At 43.4% G+C, this 24,059-nt stretch overlaps 1 protein-coding gene across 4 annotated transcripts in view; it reads right to left on the bottom strand.

The window, feature by feature from the left end:
• ME3 (malic enzyme 3) overlaps window positions 1-24,059 on the bottom strand; it is a 240,380-nt gene that overhangs the window by 102,727 nt on the left and 113,594 nt on the right. For all 4 annotated transcript variants that reach the window (XM_058446557.1, XM_032167107.2, XM_058446555.1 and 1 more), the window contains exons 3-4: window positions 22,845-22,978; window positions 19,707-19,856 (exon numbers count right to left, since the gene is read on the bottom strand). In XM_058446557.1, the coding sequence (XP_058302540.1) occupies window positions 19,707-19,856; window positions 22,845-22,978 (284 nt within the window). The remainder of the gene's footprint in view (window positions 1-19,706; window positions 19,857-22,844; window positions 22,979-24,059) is intronic.

The following is a 24,059-nucleotide window of genomic DNA, read 5'->3' on the forward strand; positions in this document are numbered from 1 at the left end:
TGGCTGCATAAATGTCTTCTTTTGAGAAGTGTCTGTTCATGTCCTTTGCCCACTTTTTGATGGGGTTGTTTGTTTTTTTCTTGTAAATTTGTTTGAGTTCATTGTAGATTCTGGATATTAGCCCTTTGTCAGATGAGTAGGTTGTGAAAATTTTCTCCCATTCTGTAGGTTGCCTGTTCACTCTGATGGTAGTTTCTTTTGCTGTGCAGAAGCTCTTTAGTTTAATTAGATCCCATTTGTCAATTTTGGCTTTTGTTGCCATTGCTTTTGGTGTTTTAGACATGAAGTCCTTGCCCATGCCTATGTCCTGAATGGTATTGCCTAGGTTTTCTTCTAGGGTTTTTATGGTTTTAGGTCTAACATGTAAGTCTTTAATCCATCTCCAATTAATTTTTGTATAAGGTATAAGGAAGGGATCTAGTTTCAGCTTTCTACATACGGCTAGCCAGTTTTCCCAGCACCATTTATTAAATAGGGAATCCTTATCCCATTGCTTGTTTTTGTCAGGTTTGTCAAAGATCGGATAGTTGTAGATATGTGGCATTATTTCTGACGGCTCTGTTCTGTTCCATTGATCTATGTCTCTGTTGTGGTACCAGTACCATGCTGTTTTGTTTACTGTAGCCTTGTAGTATAGTTTGAAGTTAGGTAGCGTGATGCCTCCGGCTTTGTTCTTTTGGCTTAGGATTGACTTGGCGATGTGGGATCTTTTTTGGTTCCATATGAACTTTAAAGTAGTTTTTTCCAATTCTATGAAGAAAGTCATTGGTAGCTTGATGGGGATGGCATTGAATCTATAAATGACCTTGGGCAGTATGGCCATTTTCACGATATTGATTCTTCCTACCCATGAGCATGGAATGTTCTTCCATTTGTTTGTATCCTCTTTTATTTCATTTAGCAGTGGTTTGTAGTTCTCCTTGAAGAAGTCCTTCACATCCCTTGTAAGTTGGATTCCTAGGTATTTTATTCTCTTTGAAGTGATTGTGAATGGGAGTTCACTCATGATTTGGCTCTCTGTTTGTCTGTTATTGGTGTACAAGAATGCTTGTGATTTTTGTACATTGATTTTGTATCCTGAGACTTTGCTGAAGTTGCTTATCAGCTTAAGGAGATTTTGGGCTGAGACAGTGGGGTTTTCTAGATATACAATCATGTCATCTGCAAACAGGGACAATTTGACTTCCTCTTTTCCTAATTGAATACGCTTTATTTCCTTCTCCTGCCTGATTGCCCTGGCCAGAACTTCCAACACTATGTTCAATAGGAGTGGTGAGAGAGGGCATCGCTGTCTTGTGCCAGTTTTCAAAGGGAATGCTTCCAGTTTTTGCCCATTCAGTATGATATTAGCTATGGGTTTGTCATAGATAGCTCTTCTTATTTTGAGATACGTCCCATCAATACCTAATTTATTGAGCATTTTTAGCATGAAGGGTCGTTGAATTTTGCTTTCTTGTGGTTGTTTGGGGAAGGGAGCATATTTATGGGGACACACATAATTCAGAAATGCTGAGTTTTAACAATATAGGATTGCGGGATTTTAATATGGAACAAGGAAAGACGTTGGAATAGGATAGATTCAGGTTTGAATCCTGCCACTTGCTTGTCATATGGCCTTAGGCAAGTCTCTGCCTCCTCTGAACCACTTGTCTAAGGACAATAATGCACTCTCACCTCCTAGGACTGTTGTACGATTCAAAGATAATAAAGACAACTTTATTATCTTTTACTGAGTACTGGCCACTCAGTAAAAGTAGGTGGTAGTAGTTGTTTTAATCATTGTTCCATTTCTGGACCCGAAGCTCAACTTCCCACAACCGTCAGTCCATCACAACACAGTTCACAATCTGACAATTCTTCCTCTCAGTTTTACCTTCACATCCAGCCCACCCTCACATACCACAGATTCCTCTTTCTTGGCCTCTTGGATTTCCACCTCTCATTTCCACATCTAGGAACCCACCAGGCTCTTCCCTCCTCATGCTTCGATTAGTACTATAGTTCCCTGTGGGCGCTCCTCTTTAGTCCTCTTGAGAATTAACCTCTTCAAAACTTGCTTTCAAATTAGAGCCTACCCCACTGGAAAGTGCATCATGATCCCTGACGCAATCCAAACTCCTCACTTTGCCCTACATCCAACCTTACCTTCCCTACCCTGGCCAGTGGAGCCATTACCCAGGAAATGTCCAGGGAAGAAGAGGGGCTTTCTTGTGATGAGAAAAGCTCTTCCCAGAAGTCCTCTGGCAAATCACCTCACATTTCTTTGACCAGAATTAGGTCATATATCTACACCTAAAGTAATCACTGACAAGGGACCACAACACTATGAGGGCTTGGATTTGAGACCTACTGGTTGATTCTGGGAAGGGCCAAGACTCCCTCAAAGTGTGTGGCCATTTGGAGGAAGATGGATAACTGAAAAAATTGGGGTTGTTAATAAGGAGGAAGGGGCAACCAGCAGTGTCCCTTACACTGCCAATCCTGAGAGTCTATGATTCTTGGCTTTTCCAGCCTATAGCCTTGCCTATGCAGTTTCTCCTGCTTGGAACTCATCCAGTAAATCTTTGTATGCCAGAGACTCTGATGGGCCATCTTCCTAATGTGAATCAAAATCCTTCTCTCAAGGTTTAGATGAAGAACCAAAAATTCAATGGAGGGATTTCCTCCTATAATGAATTACCTCATTACTTGCAAAGTAAACTAGACAGCTCATGCCACACTTCACACATTGGCTTATATTGGCTTAGAATTGTTCTCAGTTGAGCTGTAAACTCCTCAAAAACAGACCATCAATGAATATCCTTATTTCATTTGGATCATACATGTACTTATAGTGGCCAACCACAAAGATGGTGCTTAACCAATGCTTGTTGAATTTAATAAGAAGACAGTCTCTATGCTCTTTCCCTGGTAGGTGCTTGAAGACACCACGCTTAGCACCATGGCAGATGTAGGGAAGAACAACGCACAGCTCCTCCTCTCCTATAGCTTGTTTCAGGAGACGAGATCATATACACTGTGTGAAGCTGCAGAAGTCCATCTTCCACCACCCACATTATTCTTTGTCCTCTTAATCTTTTCATGTGTCCCCATCAGTAACCTTCTGGACCACAGGTGTCCAACCTTTTGGCTTCACTGGACCACACTGGAAACAGAAGAATTGTCTTGGGCCCCATGTAAAATATAGTAACACTAAAGATAGCTGATGAGCTTTAAAAAAAATCTGAACAATGCTGACAACACCTCACTAGGGCACCCTGCCTGAACCTTGTTTCCATCTCCAGCAAGCTGTATGGTAAACATATCTGACAGCAATAACTTAAGCATACCCTGAATGACTCAGTATGGCAGATGCACCTGAATGTCTGTTGAGCTAGGGAATCTGGAAGTGGCCAACACAGAGATTCTTTCCTTGTCTATAAGGAATATCTGAGCCCCTGTCCCGTCCCGTGGAACACAGGCCATACAGGGAATAGAGTCCCCGAGTTCTGGATTGAATGATGGTTGCCAGGTGGAGGTTGTTAGGGAAAGGTGGTTAAGTGAAAATGCTACATAAACTGCATGCTTTTTTTGTTGTTGTTGTTGTTGCAAGCTGTTGCGGTTCTACTGTCCAGCCTGCCACCACTGGAACAGTGGTTCTCCTATCCAGCCTACCACTACTGGACACTCTCTCTTACATGTAAGCCCTGTATGTAAGCCCCATGTCTTGACCCAAGGCTCTGGGTCTCTTCGGCCTCTTGAACCTGGTGCCACCCCCAATGGAGTGGATAGGGGTTTGGTATGACACACCCCAGATAGGACCTTCTTGATCTATTCCTTCACATCCCTCTATGAAACAAAACCAGTCCTTCCTAAATCCAAATCCCTATGGGCTTGGGAAATGCTGGATTAAGAGTCTATAAGAAATCAGTTCATAGATAAAGATTTCAATGTTACCCCTGCAGAGCACAAAGTAAATTTGCAAGGGAAATTTGCTGTAGGTACAATGGATTAACACAAGGACATGAATATAGTAATGCATCTTAGGGGCTGGCAAGCTGAGGTTCTTTTCTAGCAAGGCAACCTTCAATTTTCAATGATCCTTTACTCTTCCTCTACCCCAGAACATTTGTACTGCTTGCAGTTTCTCTTAAGAAGCCACTATTGAAGTGGCTGGCAAGATGGCCGAATAGGAACAGCTCCAGTCTGTAGCTCCCAGTGAGATCAATGCAGAAGGTGGGTGATTTCTGCATTTCCAACTGAGGTACCTGGCTAATCTCATTCAGACTGGTTAGACAGTGGGTGCGGCCCATGGAGAGCAAACTGAAGCAGGGTGGGGCGTCAGCTCACCCAAAAAGTGCAAGGGTCAGGGAACTCCCTCCCCTAGCCAAGGGAAGCCATGAGGGAATGTGCCATGAGGAACAGTGCACTCTAGCCCAGATACTATGCTTTTCCCACTGTCTTCACAACCTTCAGACCAGGAGATTCCTTCCAGTGCCTACGCCACCAGAGCCCTAGGTTTCAACCACAAAACTGGGCGGCCATTTGGGCAGACACCGAGCTAGCTGCAGGTGTTTTTTTTTTTTTTTCATGCCCCAGTGGTGCCTGGAACACCAGTGAGAGAACCGTTCACTTGCCTGGAAAGGGGGCTGAAGCCAGGGAGCCAGGTGGTCTAGCTCAGTGGATCCCGCCCCCACAGGGCCCAGCAAGCTAAGATCCACTGGCTTGAAATTCTCGCTGCCAGCACAGCACTCTGAAGTTGACCTGGGACACTTGAGCTTGGTGGGGGGAGGGACGTCCGCCATTACTGAGGCTTGAGCAGGTGTTTTTCCCCTCACAGTGTAAACAAAGCTGCTGGGAAGTTCAGACTGGGTGGAGACCACTACAGCACCGCAAAGCCACTGTAGCCAGACTGCCTCTCTAGATTGCTCCTCTCTGGGCAAGGCATCTCTGAAAGAAAGGCAGCAGCCCCAGTCAGGGGCTTACAGATAAAACTCCTGTCTCCCTGGGACAGAGCACCTCAGGGAAGGGGCAGCTTTGGGCACAACTTCAGCAGACTTAAATGTTCCTGCCTGCTGGGTCTGAAGAGAGCAGTGGATCTCCCAGCACAGTGCTTGAGCTCTGCTAAGGAAAAGACTGCCTCCTCAAGTGGGTCCCTGACCCCCATGCCTCCTGACTGGGAGACACCTCCCAGCAGGGGTCAACAGATACCTCATACAGGAGAGCTCTGGCTGGCATCTGGTGGTTGCCCCTCTGGGACAAAGCTTCCAGAGAAAGGAGCAGGCAGCAATTTTTGCTGGTCTGCAGCCTCTGCTGGTGATACACAGGCAAACAGGGTCTGGAGTGGACCTCCAGCAAACTCCAGCAGACCTGCAGCAGAGGGGCCTGACTGTTAGAAGGAAAACTAACAAACAGAAAGGAATAGCATCAACATCAACAAAAAGGACGTCCACACAGAAACCCCATCTGAAGGTCACCAAAATCAAAGACCAAAGGTAGACAAATCCACAAAGATGAGGAAAAAGCAGCACAAAAATGCTGACAATTCCAAAAACCAGAATGCCTCTTCTCCTCCAAAGGATCACAACTCCTTGCCAGCAAGGGAAGAAAACTGGACAGAGAATGAGTTTGATTAATTGACAGAAGTAGGCTTCAGAAGGTGGGTAATAACGAACTCCTCTGAGCTAAAGAAGCATGTTCTAACCCAATGCAAGGAAGCTTAGAACCTTGAAAAAAAGTTAGAGGAATTGCTAACTAGAATAACCATTCAGAGAAGAACATAAATGACCTGATGGACCTGAAACACACAGCATAAGAACTTCATGAACAATACACAAGTATCAATAGCAGAATTGATCAAGTGGAAGAAAGGGTATCAAAGATTGAAGATCAACTTAATGAAATAAAGCGTGAAGACAAGATTAGAGAAAAAATAATGAAAAGGAATGAAGGAAGCCTCCAAGAAATATGGAATATGTGAAAAGTACAAACTATGTTTGATTTGTGTACCTAAAAGTGACAAGGAGAATGGAACCAAGTTGGAAAACACTCTTCAGGATGTTATCCAGGAGAATTTCCCAAACCTAGCAAGGCAGGCTAACATTCAAATACAGGAAATACATAGAATACCACAAAGATACACGTGGAGAAGAGCAACCCCAAAACATATAATTGTCAGATTCACCAAGGTTGAAATGAAGGAAAAAATGTTAAGGGCAGCCAGAGAGAAAGGTCAGGTTACCCATAAAGGGAAGCCCATCAGACTAACAGAGGATCTTTCTGCAGAAACCCTACAAGCCAGAAGAGAATAGAAGTCAATATTCAACATTCTTAAAGAAAACAATTTTCAACCCAGAATTTCATATCCAGCCAAACTAAGCTTCATAAGTGAAGGAGAAATAAAATCCTTTAAAGACAAGAAAATGCTGAGAGATTTTGTCACCATCAGGCCTGTCTTACAAGAGCTCCTGGAGGAAGCATTAAATATGGAAAGGAAAAGCCGGTACCAGCCATTGCACAAACATACAAAAATGTAGAGACCATCGACACTATGAACAAACTGCATCAACTAGTGGGCAAAGTAACAAGCTAGCATCATAATGACAGGATCAGATTCACACATAACCATATTAATCTTAAAAGTAAATGGGCTAAATGTCCCAATTAAAAGACACAGACTGGCAAATTGGATAAAGAGTCAAGACCCTTCGGTGTGCTGTATTCAGGAGATCCATCTCACATGCAAAGACACACATAGGCTCAAAATAAAGGGATGGAGGAAGATTTACCAAGCAAATGGAAAGCAAAAAAAGCAGGGGTTGCAATCCTAGTCTCTGATAAAACAGACTTTAAACCTAGAAAGATCAAAAAAGACCAAGAAGGGCATTACATAATGGTAAAGGGAATCGAGGCAACAAGAAGAGCTAACTATCCTAAATATATATGCACCCAATACAGGAGCACCCAGATTCATAAAACAAGTTCTTACAGACCTACAAAGGGACTTAGACTCCCACACAAGAGTAGTGGGATACTTTAACACCCTACTGTCACCATTAGACAGATCAATGAGACATAAAATTAACAAGGATATTCCGAACTTGAACTCAGCTCTGGCCAAGTGGAGCTAATAGACATCTACAGAACTCTCCACCCCAAATCAACAGAATATGCATTCTTCTCAGCACCACATCGCACTTAGTCTAAAATCGACCACATAATTGGAAGTAAAACACTCCTCAGCAAATGCAAAAGAACAGAAATCATAACAAACAGTCTCTCAGACCACAGTGCAATCAAATCAGAACTCAGGATTAAGAAGCCCACTCAAAACTGCACATTCTACATGTAAACTGAACAACCTACTCCTGAGTGACTACTGGGTAAATAACAAAATAAAGGCAGAAATAAATAAGTTCTTTGAAATCAATGAGAACAAAGACACAATGTACCAGAATCTCTGGGACACAGCTAAAGCAGTGTTTAGAGGGAAACTTATAGAACTAAATGCCCACATGGAAAACAGGAAAGATCTAAAATTGACACCCTAACATCACAGTTAAAAGAACTAGAGAGGCAAGAGCAAACAAATTCAAAAGCTAGCAGAAGACAAGAAAAAACTAAGATCAGAGCAGAACTGAAGGAGATAGAGACACACAAAAAAAAAATTCAAAAAAATCAATGAATCCAGGAGCTGGTGTTTTGAAAAGATTAACAAAATAGATACACTGCTAGCCAGACTAATAAAGAAGAAAAGAGAGAAGAGTCAAATAGACACAATAAAAAATGATAAAGGAGATACACCACTGATTCCACAGAAGTACAAACTACCATAAGAGAATACTATAAACACTTCTACGCAAATAAACTAGAAAATCTAGAAGAAATTGATAAATTCTTGAACACATACACCCTCCTCCCAAGACTAAACCAGGAAGAAGTCCAATCCCTAAATAGACCAACAACAAGTCTATTTGTTACTGAAATTAAGGCACTAAATAATAGCCTACCAACCAAAAACAGCCCAGGACCAGACAGATTCACAGCCGAATTCTACCAGAGGTACAAAGAGGAACTGGTACCATTGCTTCTGAAACTATTCCAAACAATAGAAGAGAGGGACCTCTCCCTAACTCATTTTATGAGGCCAGCATCATCCTGATACCAAAACCTGGCAAAGACACAACACAAAAAGACTTTTTCAGGCCAATATCCCTGGTGAACATAGATGCAAAAATCCTCATCCCTTTTGAGGAGGCAAAAATACTGGCAAGCCAAATCCAGCAGCACATCGAAAAGCTTATCCATCACGATCAAGTCGGCTTCATCCCGGGGATGCAAGCCTGGTTCAACACATGCAAATCAATAAACATAATCCATCACATAAACAGAACCAATGACAAAAACCACATGATTATCTCAATAGATGCAGAAAAGGCCTTCGATAAAATTGAACACCGCTTCATGCTAAAAACTCTCAATAAACTATCAATGGAAAGTATCTCAAAATAATAAGAGCTATTTATGACAAACCCACAGCCAGTATCATACTGAATGGGCAAAAGCTGGAAGCATTCCCTTTGAAAACTGGCACAAGACAAGGATGCCCTCTTTCATCACTCCTATTCAACATAGTGTTGGAAGTTCTGGCCAGGGCAATCAGGCAAGAGAAAGAAATAAAGGGTATTCAAATAGGAAGAGAGGAAGTCAGATTGTCTCTGTTTGCAAATAACATGGTGTATTTAGAAAACCCCATCATCTCAGCCCAAAATCTCCTTAAGCTCATAAGCAACTTCAGCAAAGTCTCAGGATACAAAATCAATGTGCAAAAATCACAAGCATTGCTATATACCAATAATAAACAAACAGCCAAATCATGAGTGAGCTCCCTTTCGTAACTGCTACAAAGAGAATAAAATACCTAGAAATACAACTTACAAGGGATGTGAAGGACCCATTCAAGGGGAACTAAAAACCACTGCTCAAGGAAATAAGAGAGGACATAAACAAATGGAAAAACGTTCCATACTCATGGATAGGAAGAATCAATATTGTGAAAATGGCCACACTGCCCAAAGTATTTATAGATTCAATGCTATCCCCATCAAGCTACCATTGACTTTCTTCACGGAATTAGAAAAAACTACTTTAAATTTCATATGAAAAAAAAAAAGAGCCCATATAGCCAAGACAATCCTAAGCAAAAAGAACAAGCTGGAGGCATCATGCTACCTGACTTCAAATTATACTACAAGGCTTCAGTAACCAAAATAGCATGGTACTGGTACTAAAATAGACATATGGACCAATGGAACAGAACAGAGGCCTCAGAAATAATGCCACACATCTACAACCATCTGATCTTTGACAAACCTGAGAAAAACAAGCAATGGAGAAAGGATTCCCTATTTAATAAATGGTGTTGGGAAAACTGGCTAGCCATATGCAGAAAACTGAAACTGGACCCCTTCCTTACACCTTATACAAAAATTTACTTAAGATGGATTAAAGAGTTAAATGTAAGACCTAAAACCATAAAAACCCTAGAAGAAAACCTAGGCAATACCATTCAGGACACAGGCATGGGCAAAGACATCATGACTAAAACAGCAAAAACAGTGGCAACAAAAGCCAAAATTGATAACTGTGATCTAATTAAACTAAAAAGCTTCTGCACAGCAAAAGAAACTCTCGTCAGAGTGAACAGGCAACCTACAGAATGGGAGAAAAATTTTGCAATCTATCCATCTGACAAAGGGCTAATACCCAGAATCTATAAAGAACTTAAACAAGTTTGCAAGAAAAAAACAGACAACCCCACCAAAAAGTTGGTAACAGATACGAACAGACACTTCTCAAAAGAAGACATTAATGCCACCAACAAAAATATGAAAAAATGCTCATCATCATTGGTCATTAGAGAAATGCAAATCAAAACCACAATGAGATACCATCTCACGCCAGTTATAATGATCATTAAAAAGTCAGGAAACAACAATGCTGGAGAGGATGTGGAGAAATAGGAACGTTTTTACACTGTTGGTGGGAATGTAAATTAGTTCAACCATTGTGGAAGACTGTGGCGATTCCTCGAAGATCTAGAACCAGAAATACAATTTGACCCAGCAATCCCATTACTAGGTATATACCCAAAGGATTATAAATCATTTCACTATAAAGACACATGCATGCGTATGTTTACTGCAGCACTATTCACTATAGCAAAGACTTGGGACCAATCCAAATGCCCATCAATGATAGACTGGATAAAGAAAATGTGGCAGCCGGGCATGGTGGCTCATACCTGTAATCCCAGCACTTTGGGAGAGGTCAAGATTGAGACCATCTGGTAACAGTGAAACCCCATCTCTATAAAATACAAAAATTAGCGGGTGGTGGGGTGCCTGTAGTCTGCAGTGAGCAGAGATCGCGCCACTGTACTCCAGCCTGGGCGACAGAGCGAGACTCCGTCTCAAAAAAAAAAAAAAAAAAGAAAGAAAGAAAAGGTGGCACATATACACCATGGAATACTATGCAGCCATAAAAAGGTTAAGTTAATGTTATTTGCAGGGACATGGATTAAGCTGGAAACCATCATTCTCAGCAAACTAACACAGGAACAGAAAACCAAACACTGCATGTTCTCACTTATAAGTGGGAGTTTAACAATGAGAACACGTGGACACAGGGAGGGGAACATCACACACTGGGGCCTGTCGGGGGGGTGGGGAGTTGGGGAGTGATAGCATTAGGAGAAATATCTTATGTAGATGACGGGTTGATGGGTGCAGTAAACCACCATGGCATGTATATACCTATGTAACAAACCTGCACGTTCTGTGCATGTATCCCTGAACTTAAAGTATAATAAAATAAAATAAAAAAAATAAAATAAATAATTCAAAACAAAAAAAAAAAATAAGCCACTCTTTTTAGACAAAACTCAGTGTGAGCAAACAGAACATTTAGTGCATTTTACAGGTCAATGGGAGATCAAGGTTATCTGAGGAATGGTCCACTCAACTCCTGCTTGTATGTACGTATTTCCTTCTCAGGGCTAGGAAATTCTCCCCACACCTATCCTTTTGATCACCATGGCTGTGATTGCCAGGGACAAAGGAGGAAAAGGACAGAGCCAGATAAAAAAGAAACAAAAGTCAGTTTGTTTAAATTGCCAGGGAATAATGCCTTTGGCTAAAGGAAGTCAACCCAGAACATCCTGTTCCAGTTAATAAAGTTCATCTGTCTCCCATTTAAGTAAGGAAAACATAACGTCTTCATTTGTGGGGGCTGCTCAGCCATTGCCACCTTCACTCCCACCCAAACTCATGGATGGCTGAGGCGTGTCCGTCCTTTCCCCAGAGCAAGCTGCTCCTTCTGGATGCTAAAGTCCCAGGCAGGTCACATGCATTTAAGCACAAACTCACTTTTTCAGATGCAAATCTCAAAGCTTTCACTAAAAAAGTAAGCCAGTTCCCTCAGTGATTGAAATCTGTATAATTCAGACACAAAAATAAATGTTCCTTCTCTCCTCTACTTCTGTTCCAAAGTATTTCAGCAACGTGGGATCTAGATACAATTAACTTACTCCATGTGACATTCATGTCAAATAACAGCTGAACAACCTTATGCTTTGGAAGGACTCCTCCTCCTGCCACCTTCCTAAGATCTATTCCGGCATCAATTCCCAAGCCACAGCATCAAATAATCCATGACAGATTCTGGATTGCCCAGCTGGTCTGTCTGGGAAGGTGCCCATTTGTGAATCAGAGCTCTCAGCAAAAAATGACACTTTGCAGATAAGCCTGCAAGCTTTTTCTTGTCAGAAAATGAAAAGTATGTGTTTTCATTTACTTTTGCATTTTCCTCCCTTAAATGCCAGAAACATTAGAGGCAAATTTGTGGCCACGGTGCTCTAATCTGCAAGAAAAATGAAAGACTGTAAGGGTTGGAAGGAGCCCTGAGATCACCTACTAATATCCTCACTTTATAGGTGAGGAAAGTGAGGCCCAGAAAGGGGGAGGGATTATAGGTCACGCTACTAGTTCATGACAGGAACCCACATTTCATGACTCCCAGCTCCTTCTACTAATGTACAGTGGGCCGTGGAAATACCTTCTACTCCTGCCTCCTTCTGATGGTCTCTGTTCACTTTGCAGTGAGCTGCCTTTCACCATCCTTTTTGTCTGGTGGTTCTCAAAGTGTGGTCCCTGGCCAGAAGCATCAACATCACCTGGAATTCGTTGATACGTAAATTCTCTGGTCTCATCCCAGACTTGCTCAGTCTGTTTTAACAAGCCCTCCAGGTGATTTTAATGCTCACGAAAGTTGAGATACTTACTTTAACCTGTTAGCTTCATCCAACCTATTCACAAGGGGATCAGATCCATCTGATTTCATAGCTCCTTTTCAGTTTGGCTGTTCTACTTACCTAAGGCAGAAGTTCACTTAAGTTACCTCTGGAGAAAGAGTGTCTATTGTAAAGTTTTGAACAGGAACTGGAATGGAAAGCTGTCATGAATTGAGGCAGCTCTAGGGACCACTCTCTCTGTGTTTTTCCGTGTTTCTCTCCCATCTGCCCTTATCTCCTCTCTCCATAATATTCCTTTACTTCCAGCTCTATTATTTTCTGTTCCTTCTTAGCTGGCATTTGCCACTGGCCTACCATAACCTGACTCTAAAGTCTAAACCACGGTATTATTTTTGCCTTAATTTTTCTTCCCAAGTGGAAAATTCTTTCTAAATGACTTCTTTCATGTCTCATTTCAAATTCCTGAAAAGGACATTAACTGGCCACACTGATCACACGGTTACCTAAATGATTAACCACCCTTGAGCCTGATGTTTGCTCCTATCTAATCAATTATTGACATCACATGAGTGGGCAGCTATTACCATTACAAAGTGGGTAATTACATGAGGGAGTCAAGAGGATGAGAGTGAAACTTGGAAGTGAGACTTCTGTGTAGTGATAGGAACTTCAAGAGGAAATTGGAGAAGAGAGGAGGATGGCAGATGTAGAACTCCCCCCCCCAACCCTGTGAATGAGATGAGGGGGCTTGGGTGGTGGGGCTGAACAATTTGGCTTGCTGAAGGTTGAGTTGGAGATGAAGGTTCTGTTATCTTATTATGACCTCAACCTTCAAGAGTACTTCCACGTTGGGATGGGCTGGAAAATACGGGATGCAGATTATCAACTCCCTAAAAGTCACAGAAGATCCAAGCTGTAAGGAATTTCAGGGAACACCCAGGTCAGCCGTTCTCAGCCCTGGCTGCCCATTAGAGTCCTCTGAAGAGCTTCTGAAAGCCAGAGATGCCTGGGCTCCACTTCAGGGATTCTGATTTACAGCTCCCCAGACACATTTAGTGCACAGCCAGGACTGAGAATTGGTGCTCTAACTAGACCCTTTTAATTTTGCAGGTGGGGAAATTTAGGTTTGGCTGCATAATATTACCATGGATCATTTAAAGATCTATTTCTAATTTGTTTATAGAATTTGGGTTCCTAGATCATAAAATGTTAGAGCTAGAAGAGATCACAGAAGCCATGCAGCAGAACCCTACCACTGTTACTAGAGACTAATGAGCTAAATGACTTGCCTAAGGAGTTGTAGCCAGAAAGAGGATGATTGAGGGCTAGAACCCAGATCTCCTGACCCCTAATCCAGTGCTCTCCCTATAACAGCCAAAGACAAGGGACTAAAAGGGCCAGATGAGAGGTTAACCAGAACGGGCTGCAGACCTTGTACACACTCTACTCAAGGAAGCCTTTCCAGCAGCACAGCTGAAAGTTTGGCAGCAGAGTCTGGGTGTAATTGGAATGTCAAGCAGTCTTGGCCAAAGGAATCAGTGCTTTGGTGCCCTGAGATTGGGCAGAAGGCTGGTTTGATGATGCTAGTCCTTGCTTTCTGCTTGCCTCCCAATTTTGCTGGGAGTATGTGTGTGTGTTTGTGTGTATTCCCAATCAACGGACAGCTGGGTTGGAACTGTGTTGTGATGTGCTCAAAAACCATGTCCTGGGTGTCAGGGATCTCTCCATTTACTGGGGCAAGGTTGTCTTTGTTTTCCAGAGTGGCTTTGGTCAAAGTGTTGGCATTCACTGGTCTTGTGTACAGCTGGAAATGGGCTCCAGTGGGTATTTAGGAAGCAGAGGCGTGTGATTCATGTCCCAGGGGTCCCTCTGGGTGTTGTGGGGGTTGCTGGTGGGCTGGTGGAGGTGGTTGAAGACAAGAAGGTTCCAATGCAAGAAAAGGAAGCATACCAGACATATTGAGCAGGAAGCAGGAAACTCCAAAGAGGTAAATGTGAACCTTAACCATATCCTCTTATGGGTATGGGGTGAGGGGGAAGAAGAAAAAGTAATACCCCTCCTTTAAGCTTATGAGGAACTTTACAATTGATAAAGCATGTTCACATGCGTTTAGCCCTTCTGACCCTCATAATGATCCCACAGGGTGGATAGTTCCTGTGATCCGAGCTTGGGGCTGTGGAGTAGCTAGATGAGGGGACTGAACCACTACCTCTGACTCCAGCCCAAGTGCTCTGTCCAACATGATATACTATGCCTCCCAAGTGCGAGAGTGTGTGTGTGCACCCATGCGTGTGCCCCTCCTGGGTGCAGACTTATCTGGCAAGGGAGTTTAAGTGAAGGCCAGAATGATGTGTCATGTTTACCAGGGCCAACCAGAAGCTGGACTATGAATTCAGGAACAACACAGGAAATTGGCTCTGGGTCAGCTGTGATGTCTTAGATAAGTTAGCTTTCGTTTTCATCTCAGTGAAATAATAAGCACCTCGAGGAGTTGTTATAGGGCTCAACAATAATGCACACAAAATAGCTAGACCAGGGCCCACCATGAGAAGTACATGCATTCAATAAATGGTAACTGTTAATATCCTGTATGTATGTTATTGGCCAGTGTGCAGAAGACCACCTGTTTGCAGATAAGAAAGACAGCAGCTTGGCTGAGGGCCAAGGACTGCTGGCTTTGTCCAAATACATCTTCAGGTACTTTCCACAGAGCCTCTGACTACATAAAACCAAGTCCCACTTCCCAGCCTCACCTTTCTAACTCATCACAGCCCAATCTCTAATTCCTCACAAATACTTGCTAATGATTTGCTAGTTAAGTGCAAGTACAGATGATTTCAGGTCTGAATAAAACAACAGAGTGTGGCGGTACTTCAGAGGACTGGGGTGGCCTCAGCAGGTTTACAGTGTGTATTCTTGGGTGGGGTGACTGAGTAGATGACAACTCCTGGGGGTCCTGGGTCAAGCAGATCACAGCTGCTGAGCTCCTGCTAGGGCCAGGCCCTTTACATTTGGAATGTCATTGAATCCTCCTAAGCAGCCATGTGAATAAGTGTTATTTCCATTTCACACATGAGGAGGCTGAGGAGGTGCTAAATTAATTGTCAAAAGTCATCAGGAGCTGAGATTCAAGGCCAAGCCTGCCTGGCTTCAAAGTCCATGCCGCTTCTACTACCTACAACCCAGCCCTCTGACAAAGACGCTCCTTTGACCAAAACTTTAGTTGGGCTCCTGAGTCTCCTCTGACTAGGTCAGACATTGGGCTTCCCTCCCTGTCCTTGTAGAATCCAGTGTGAGCAAGAATCCTGCTAAGTCGGTTTGGCTAAAATCCTCCACCTATCTTTGGTAACTTGCCACCCTTGTTATCTCAAGACCCTGGCCTGCCTTCAGCAATAATCCCATCCTATCAATTTAACCAGAAACTCCTTATTCTTGATGTTTCCTCCTAGTAATTTTCCAAACACTGCCCCCCATGCTGTTCCTGGGTTATAAATCCCCATTTGTCCTTACTGGAGTCAGAGTTGAGTCCAATCTCTCTCCCTTACTGCAAGACTCCTCTGCCATAGTTCATATACCTATTGTAGTCCTCTGCCCTCCAGCTCCTGAAAAAAGTCTGCCTTACCATCTTTAACAAGTGTCATAATGTTTTCTTTCAGACCTCCATCACCTATACAGGTTGGACCCTACACCAAAGCTGGGAAATGTTAGGTCTAAAGGCGGGTGCAGCACATTGCTTGGAGCCCAAGAGGATGAGGCATGTGAAGACAGGGCTGGTCAACAGGGATTTGGCCTGGGAAAGGGAAGGTATTCACTGACACTGGACCCCATATTGGCTTCCTCCCCACACCCTTCCTCTGGGTTGAGTTCTGTCTCGGCCTCCACCCAGCCTCACCTCTGGCTTTCACCTCTTCCAGCTCACACACTAGTGACTGACCTTCAGGGGGCATTCCCTCAAGCCAGGCTCATGGAGGTGCATGCAGAGGATGTGTCAGGTGAGAGGAGGGATGAGGCAGAGGAGGCTCCACAAGAGCCCAGAACCTTCTGTGGTGCCTATCGGCCCAGAGACACTCAGGTGCCCCTGAGATACTCTTTCCCCAGTAGTGAGGTGATGCAGAGCCCCAGGCAGGTTGGAGGCTCAAATTTTGCATCAGCTGGATGTAATTAGCTTTGGTGGGGGGCCAGACACCGTTACAGAGGACTTCATTGTTCTTGGGAACCTGGCAGGAGTGTTTATCATTTCAGAAACTGAGAAGGTGCTGGCTCTCTCCCTCTTGGCCTCAGGACTGTCCTCCCTTCAGATGCTAATCCACAAAGTAAGTCCAAGCCAGGTCTCAGATGAAGTTCAGGGCTTGGGTGGAGCCCAAACTTTTATTACCCTCAGAAGCAAGGCAGATGTGGAATCCACACCTGGAAAGCAGCCAAATGGAAACCTAGAGCAACAACTCAGAATGTCACATGTCAAATAACTTAATTGGGTAATCATCTGAAGAAGGGTTTATGCACAACATATTCAGGAAGTCTGAACCAAGAGTGTGAGGGACTAAACCAAGAAGACGGTTAAGTCTGCCCAAGCCTGCCTCAAGCTCACCCAGCTGCAGGCCCCCGGACCTCGCTGGATCAATTCCTCCCAGGAGAGCTCTGGAAATGGTATCTAGCAATCCCCACCTGAGACCCCTGGGCAGTCAAACATTCCTAGAGCTGCAATGACATCCCACCCAGAATGCCCACCAGCTGTGCACAGTCCGAAACTATAAGAGGCAGTATAGTGTGGTGGTTGCTTGTCTATACTTTGGTTCAGATTGGGTCGGGCCCTGGCTTTGCTGGTTAGAAACTATGTGTGACTTTGGGTAAGTTATTTCCCTGTGCCTCAGTTTTCCCATTTGCAATTGAGATGATAATAGAGCCTACCTCCTAGGGAGTTTGTAATCATTAAATGCGTTAAGATATGTAAATTCAGTCCTTGTGGTGTCCCTGGATTCTGGAGTGGGCTCTGGAAGCAAATTCTACTTTTACAAGCCTGTTGCATATGCAAGGTCCTAATCCTGCTACTAGTTCATCTGGAACCACTGAAGCCACTACAATCTAGTTTCCATAAGAGCTTATGGACTGAGGGCTTCCACACATCCTGGCAATAGGGGCCAGAGTGGGGTAGACTTGAATTTCCATAAGATCTCAGTCAGGGGAGATGGTTAATCTTGCCTTAGGGGGATAAAGGTCCTCTTCAGGAAAAAGCTGGTTCTGGAAAAGCAAAATTGTATATGTTTGCATAATCTTGGGTTTGGTTTCCTTCTGAAGTTAAAAGTGTTTGTTACATGTTCAGTGATTCAATTTTCTTGGTAAATATTTAAACATGCATATATATAATGTGATTCTACATCTATCAATCCTTTCTCCTTTCTACAATAGTTACTGAAGAGAAAATAGACACTGACATTTATCTGGTTCCAATTTTATGCCAGGTACCTGATCCACACTTCTCATTTTACCCTCATAATGATTGAGGTAGGTAGTATTGTTACCTCAATTTCATAAATGTGGAAATTAAGGCAGAGAGAGGATAAGAAAATCACCCAGGGTCAAGGAGATTAAAATTCGGGGCTGATTGCAAAGAACCAATTCTTCACAGTGAGTACACAGCATTACTTTCCCAACCGAGTGACAATTACTTGCCAAGTATTGGTCTAGAATACACAACAGATCCGTCATGTTTCTTGCCCCTTCAAGAAGTTTGTATTGTAGTAGAAGAGAGTTATATACAAACAACTAAAACATGAAAACCAAAAAGAAAAGTATGGGATAGACGAAGTATGTGTAACGGATTTTGAGGAGGCCAAGAAAGGGGTGCTCAGTTCAGCCTGAGGGGATCGGGGAGGGCTCCGTGGAGAAGTTGACCCTTGGGGTGGGCCTTGAAGAATAATCAGAATTGTGATGAGTGGAGACCAAGGAAAGGGGAGATGCAGGAGTTTGAGGCAGACAGGACCATACGTGCAAAGGCATGGAGAAGAACTTCGGTGTACTTGGGCATGGAGAACAGATCAGAGTAGCCAGAACATTGAATTTTGGAGCTGGGCTGTGACAGGCTTAGATATCTCAGACTGTTGGGCTTGATTCTTTAAGCCCTAGGGAGCTGCTAAATGCCTCAGATGAAATGCCATGAGCTGATCTGTGCAGAAAGGATCATTTCTGAGAAGGAACAGGGAAGTACATAGAGTCCTGCATCCTTCAGAAATGTACCATCAGCTGCTAATGTCTCTGCCACTATTGGTTTTGGGAATGAGCATAGGAGAACAGGAGTCTCTTACCCGTTGAAAGAAGCATGTTGAAGACCAGAACTGTTATGGGGCCCTGGCATAGTGAGCCTCTATAGGTTTGCAAAAGCTTAGCTGTACCGAGTGATGAGGACGTGTCTGCTACAACAGCCAGACACACCACCATCAGGATGAGGTTTGATGTGCTATCCTTTGCCAATGATAACAGTGGGATCCAGAAAGAAACAGGCCTGGCATTGGGAACACACTGTGACCATCTTGTAATATTCAACCGAAATGCTGGCTACAAAACTAGAAGATTGTTTTTCCAAATTAAAAAAAGCCATTTTGAATCCATGATTACATGTTCCCCATATAAAGTGTGATTTACAAACACTGACTTATAAATTCTACATAAATGTAAATTACATATCTGTGCACAGTATGTTGCATATTTACATATTTGAACATAGACTAGAACAATGTTCCATTACATATAATAAACCAGGTAGCTCTTTTAACATTAGTGCTAGAACTATGTATTTATAAGGCACCTTCCACCAAGGACTCTACCATTTTTTCTTTTTTTTTTAAACATATATTCTGAAGTCATTATAAAAAAAACTGATCGCTTTAGAAAACTGCTCAAGATTCTTTGGCTCTGAAAGAAAATGGAGTGCCAAAGTTTTGTCTAATAAAATGACATTTAAAGTGGAATCTGAGTCAAGCCTGAAGGAAGATATGCTGGTTTTTCAAACTTCAAAAGAATTCAGTCTTTGGTATCCAACACTCCATTATTCATTGGCCTGAATTGGCAGGAGAGCTGTTGGTACTTTAGAGGTGACCAGAGGGGGCGAGAGAAGTGACAGGTAGATAATGAGAGAAATACAACCTGAACTCTCTCTCAGGCCAACTCTGAGAATGCTGGGCATTTATTATTTGGAGGTGAAGAAGATTCAATATCCCCTTGCTAGCTACTCTTTCCACTCATTTCTCTGCTTACGGGGTCGTTTTCCTGAGCAAGTGCTTAAAATCAAATGTCTTTTTGTTGGACCACTGACCCAGTCAGGAGTTAGCCTCCAGGGTCCCAATAAGCATGAAGGGCGGAAAGAATTTATTCCCCTCTATGAGGCAGCCCCTCCCAGAGCCCTCACTCCACGGGGGCTCACCGGGGCCTGCGGAAGGTCAGGCCATAGTGCTGACAGGCCAGCCCCACGGTAGGTGTGTACACGATCGGCATGAACTTCTCCACGTCCGAAGTCAGCACTCGGTAGAAGAGCTTCTCGTTCCGGTCTTGGAGTGTCATGAGAATGATGTACCTTGTAAAGGGAGAGAAAAAGCAAGCTGACATGTGGTAGCAGCAGGCCCTGATGCCTCTGTGGTGTGGTGCAAAGACCCAGGGCTCCTGTTCCTGCTCAGCTACAAGGGAACATTTATGGGCAAACCATCTGCCCTGAGCGTGAGCTTCAACAGCTATGAAATGTGAAGATGACCTGCTTGTGGTGCTTATTATTATACATGGTGTAGATACTGTTCTAAATATTTTACATTAACTCCTTTAAAACTTCCAATGGCTTGTGAAGTAGGGGTTATAATTCTTGCTATTTTAGAGGCAAGGAGACTAATGTAGAGAGAAATTGACTCACCCCAGGTCTCATGGCAGTGTGGGAATTTGAATCTAAGTAGTCTGACTCTGGAATCTGTACTCTCAACCACTGGTCAAGATGCTTATGATATTATGTGAACATTAATGAATGACAACAGCATAATAATATTCTGGGGGTGAGGTAGGGTCAAGGAAAATTCTGGGCATATAAGCACTCTAGGACTGGCCTCTCCTACCACACTGGGCTGGTTCCTGTCACGAGTTGTGATTTCAAAAAATAATCTCTCTTTTACCTAATCCCTGAAACCTGAAATCACTAAGCCAGGGAAAGAGCCTTCCATTCAGACTCCTAAGAATACAAAAACCTCTGTGAGAGAAAACCTAGGGGTTGAAATTCACAATTAAGTGTGACTGCTAATATCACAACCTTTCTGGATAATAATCTTGGGGAGAGTACCAAGGTACTTGATGCTCTGGCATGGGGTGGGATGGGAGAAATTTTCTAACAGGGGTAAAAAAGTCTGTGGTCTGGTGAAATGATCACTGGGCATGACATCAGGATCCTGGGTTTGAATCCCAGCTCTGCTGTTTATTAGCTGTGTGAACTTGGGAAAGTCTTGTGTGACCTCTTGGGTCTCAGCCTCTTCCTCTCTACCAAAGGAATTGGTCCTTTGGTGGAAAACTAAAAACTGTGCTCTGGAAGGTGTTTTTAGCAAGAGAGGACTGATACTCAGGAAGAGCCAGGATCTCAGCCCATTGCCAGTGTGGGATTTTCTTACCCAGTAGCCATTTGTGCACATCTTTTCTCAATTCTACATTCAGTTATGTCAAACTGGTAACCTGAAATCAGCCATCGTACAAGTATTTACACTATGGAATCTGGCAGATACCATAATTTCCTACCCCACCCCTCACGCCACACAGATAACCAGTTATTAAAGATTTACCAGCACACCACTGCCCTTACCCAAAAGAAGATGGCGAGTTTTCTTAGCATGTCCCCAAGCACCCTGTAAAATGAGGGACTCCTGGAAATAAGCGGGTCAAGGTGGTCAAGCAGCATCAGCGGCAAGCCCTCTAGAGCTCCCAGGGATGGGCACACTCTTCTGTCCCTGAGCCTGGAATGTTTCCCCAGGCCTATGAGTGAGGCCTATCTAGCTGGAAATAACTGGGGAGGGAAGGATTTTTGAATTTAACTTTTAGAGCTTAATATATGTAGGAAAGAGGATTTCACTTTGGACTTGATTTCTTCTTTATAAATTTAACAAAAGGAGAAGGTTCAGATTGTTCAAACTTAGGGTGTGTCTCATCCTGTTAGTTGAATTCATTGTGTAATTTCTGGCTTGATCTTCAGAGTGACTTAGCTAGACCCAATCAGAGTGAGATAAAAAAGAGGGAGAGGATATTTGGCCTGACTACAGTATGGCCTTGGAGTTAATGTGACTAACATCCTTCGAGTTTAGAGCTTTGGGAGTAGGGGTAGAGGTATGAGCAGAGGCTTCTGTGCTCATCACCACTCAGAAGCAATGGATGGTATGAGGGAAACAGAGGAATATGAGTGCAGGGTGACGCTGGCATGCTGCTGAGCTCTGCTTCTAGGGGGACAGCCACACCCTCAGGGACCCAAAGTCTTGGCCAGTTTGTTCTATAGATAGAACTGGCCAAGTTCTATAGTTTGTTCTAAGAGGGGGATTCCTTATCTTCTTCCTACGTTTCTGCTAGAGCCAATAACAAGGTGACATATTTACTTGACAAACACTGACATACTGCCTACTATGTGCCAGGCACTGTTCTAAGCACATCGCAAATACTAAGGCATTTAATCCTCATAACAACCCTATGAGTTTTCCCTATGGTACTCATTGTACCAATGGGAAAAGACCCACAGAGGCTAAGTAACTTTTGCTATTAAGAGGTAGAATATAGATTCGAACTCAGTCTAGTTCTAGAGTCTGGTCTTGTAGCCGCTGGTCTCTGCTGCATCTTAGCTGTGGCATAGCAGAGAAATGAAAAGCATAGACTCTGGAGCCAGGTCTCTGTGTTCAAATTCTAGCCGCACCCATTTATAGCCATTCAACCTGGGAAGTGACTACCTTCTTTAGTAAAGCTGATAAAGTTGACCCTGTGATTCCCCATTGGCTCTTTATGTCTGGATCCCCATTGGAGGAGAACTCAGAGAGGAGGTCGGGTTATTAACTGTTGCCCATAGCCTCCAACAGATGACATCTAGGTCCATCCTAAGGCGTCCCCTGTCCATTTCCCTCTCCCCCACCACGTCCCCCTAATTCCAGGAACCCAAGCCACGTACCGCTTCCTTAACATGCCTGTCTCTCCCTCTTTGCTCCAGTTCATCCCTCTCAGTGAAATGTTCTCCCCGAACCCCATTGCTGTCTGCTGAAATCTTATCAGTGCTTCTTATGCTGACTCAGTTTCTACCACTTCCCAGAGGCCCTTCCAGATTCCACTAGTTGGAATGCAGTTTCCCTTCCCAGTTCCCCCAGGACATGTCAGCTGTGTCTCAGTCATAACAAGCCTTGTCTCTCAGGGAGACCATGAATCCTTTAGAAGGTAGGGCTGAGTCTAGGATCTCTTTGGGCTCTCAGCCTTTTTTAGCTGGAGAGTTTCCAGAAAACCCTCTATGAAGCACAGGAAACAGCTCAGCCCAAGGACTGGGCAGAGAGAACAGACGCTAGGTACTGACTTGTCCAGGTCACTCTGCTGCCGCTCGTAATATCTCATGATTCGGAGGAGCTGGACATCCTGACTTAGAAAGCAGGGCGGGATTAGGCCGTGGATTCCAAGCTGCAGCCTTTCTTCAAGGGTAAAGGCCATCCCCTGGGAAAAACAAGAAAAAAATACCCACACATAAGTGCATACTCAGGAGACAAAGGAACAGAAGGGGTCCCACCCACAGACAGGTAAAATTCAGTGTGACTCAGTAGAAAGGGCCCTCAACTCAAATCCCACCTCTGCTGTTAAAGTAGGAGGGTCATCTTGTGCCAATAACTTTGACGCTTCTGAACTTCAGCTTCCTCATTGGAAAAAATGGGGAAACTATCCGTATCATCAGCATTTTTCTTTTTTTTTGATATATATATGTTTTATTTTATTTTTTAGAACAGTGATATGGTTTGTCTCTGTGTCCCTACCCAAATCTCATCTTGAATTGTAATCCAAATCCATAGTCCCCATGTGTTGAGGGAGGGACCTGATGGGACGTGACTGGATCACGGGGGCAGTTTTCCCCATGCTATTCTTGTGATAGTGAGTGAGTTCTCATGAGATCTGCTTGTTTGGTAAGTGTCTGGTGCTTCCCCCTTTTCTATCTCTCCTGCCGCCATGTAAGATGTGCCTGCTTCCGCTTCACCTTCTACCATGATTGTAAGTTTCCTGAGGCCTCCCCAGACATGTGGAACTGTGAGTCAATTAAACTTCTTTCATTTATAAATTACCCAGTCTCAGGTAGTATCATTATAGCAGTGTGAAAATGGAGTAATACAAACAGTATTTACAGAAAAACTGAGAAGACAGTACAGAGTTCCCATATACCCCCTCAGCCAGTGTCCCTGATTATTAACATTTGACATTAGTATTATATGTTCATTAGAGTCAATGAACCAGTAATGATCCATTATTCTTAACTAAAGCCTTTAGTTTATTCAGATTTTTTAAAGTTTTTATCTAACATATATATAGATAGATAAATATATGTATATAATGATATGTGTGTGTGTGTGTGTGTGTATATATATATATTTCCAGGATCCTGTATTAAGTTTAGTCATCATGTCTCCTTAGGCTCCTCTTGGCTTTGACAGTTTCCCAGATGTCCCTTGTTTTTGACAGCCTTGACAGTTTGGAGAAGCCCTGGTCAGGTATTTTGCACATGCCCCTCTACTGGAACTTGTCTGATGTT

This window comes from Hylobates moloch, unplaced genomic scaffold (assembly GCF_009828535.3).
Source record: "Hylobates moloch isolate HMO894 unplaced genomic scaffold, HMol_V3 SCAFFOLD_11, whole genome shotgun sequence".
NCBI classification, from domain to species: domain Eukaryota; kingdom Metazoa; phylum Chordata; class Mammalia; order Primates; family Hylobatidae; genus Hylobates; species Hylobates moloch.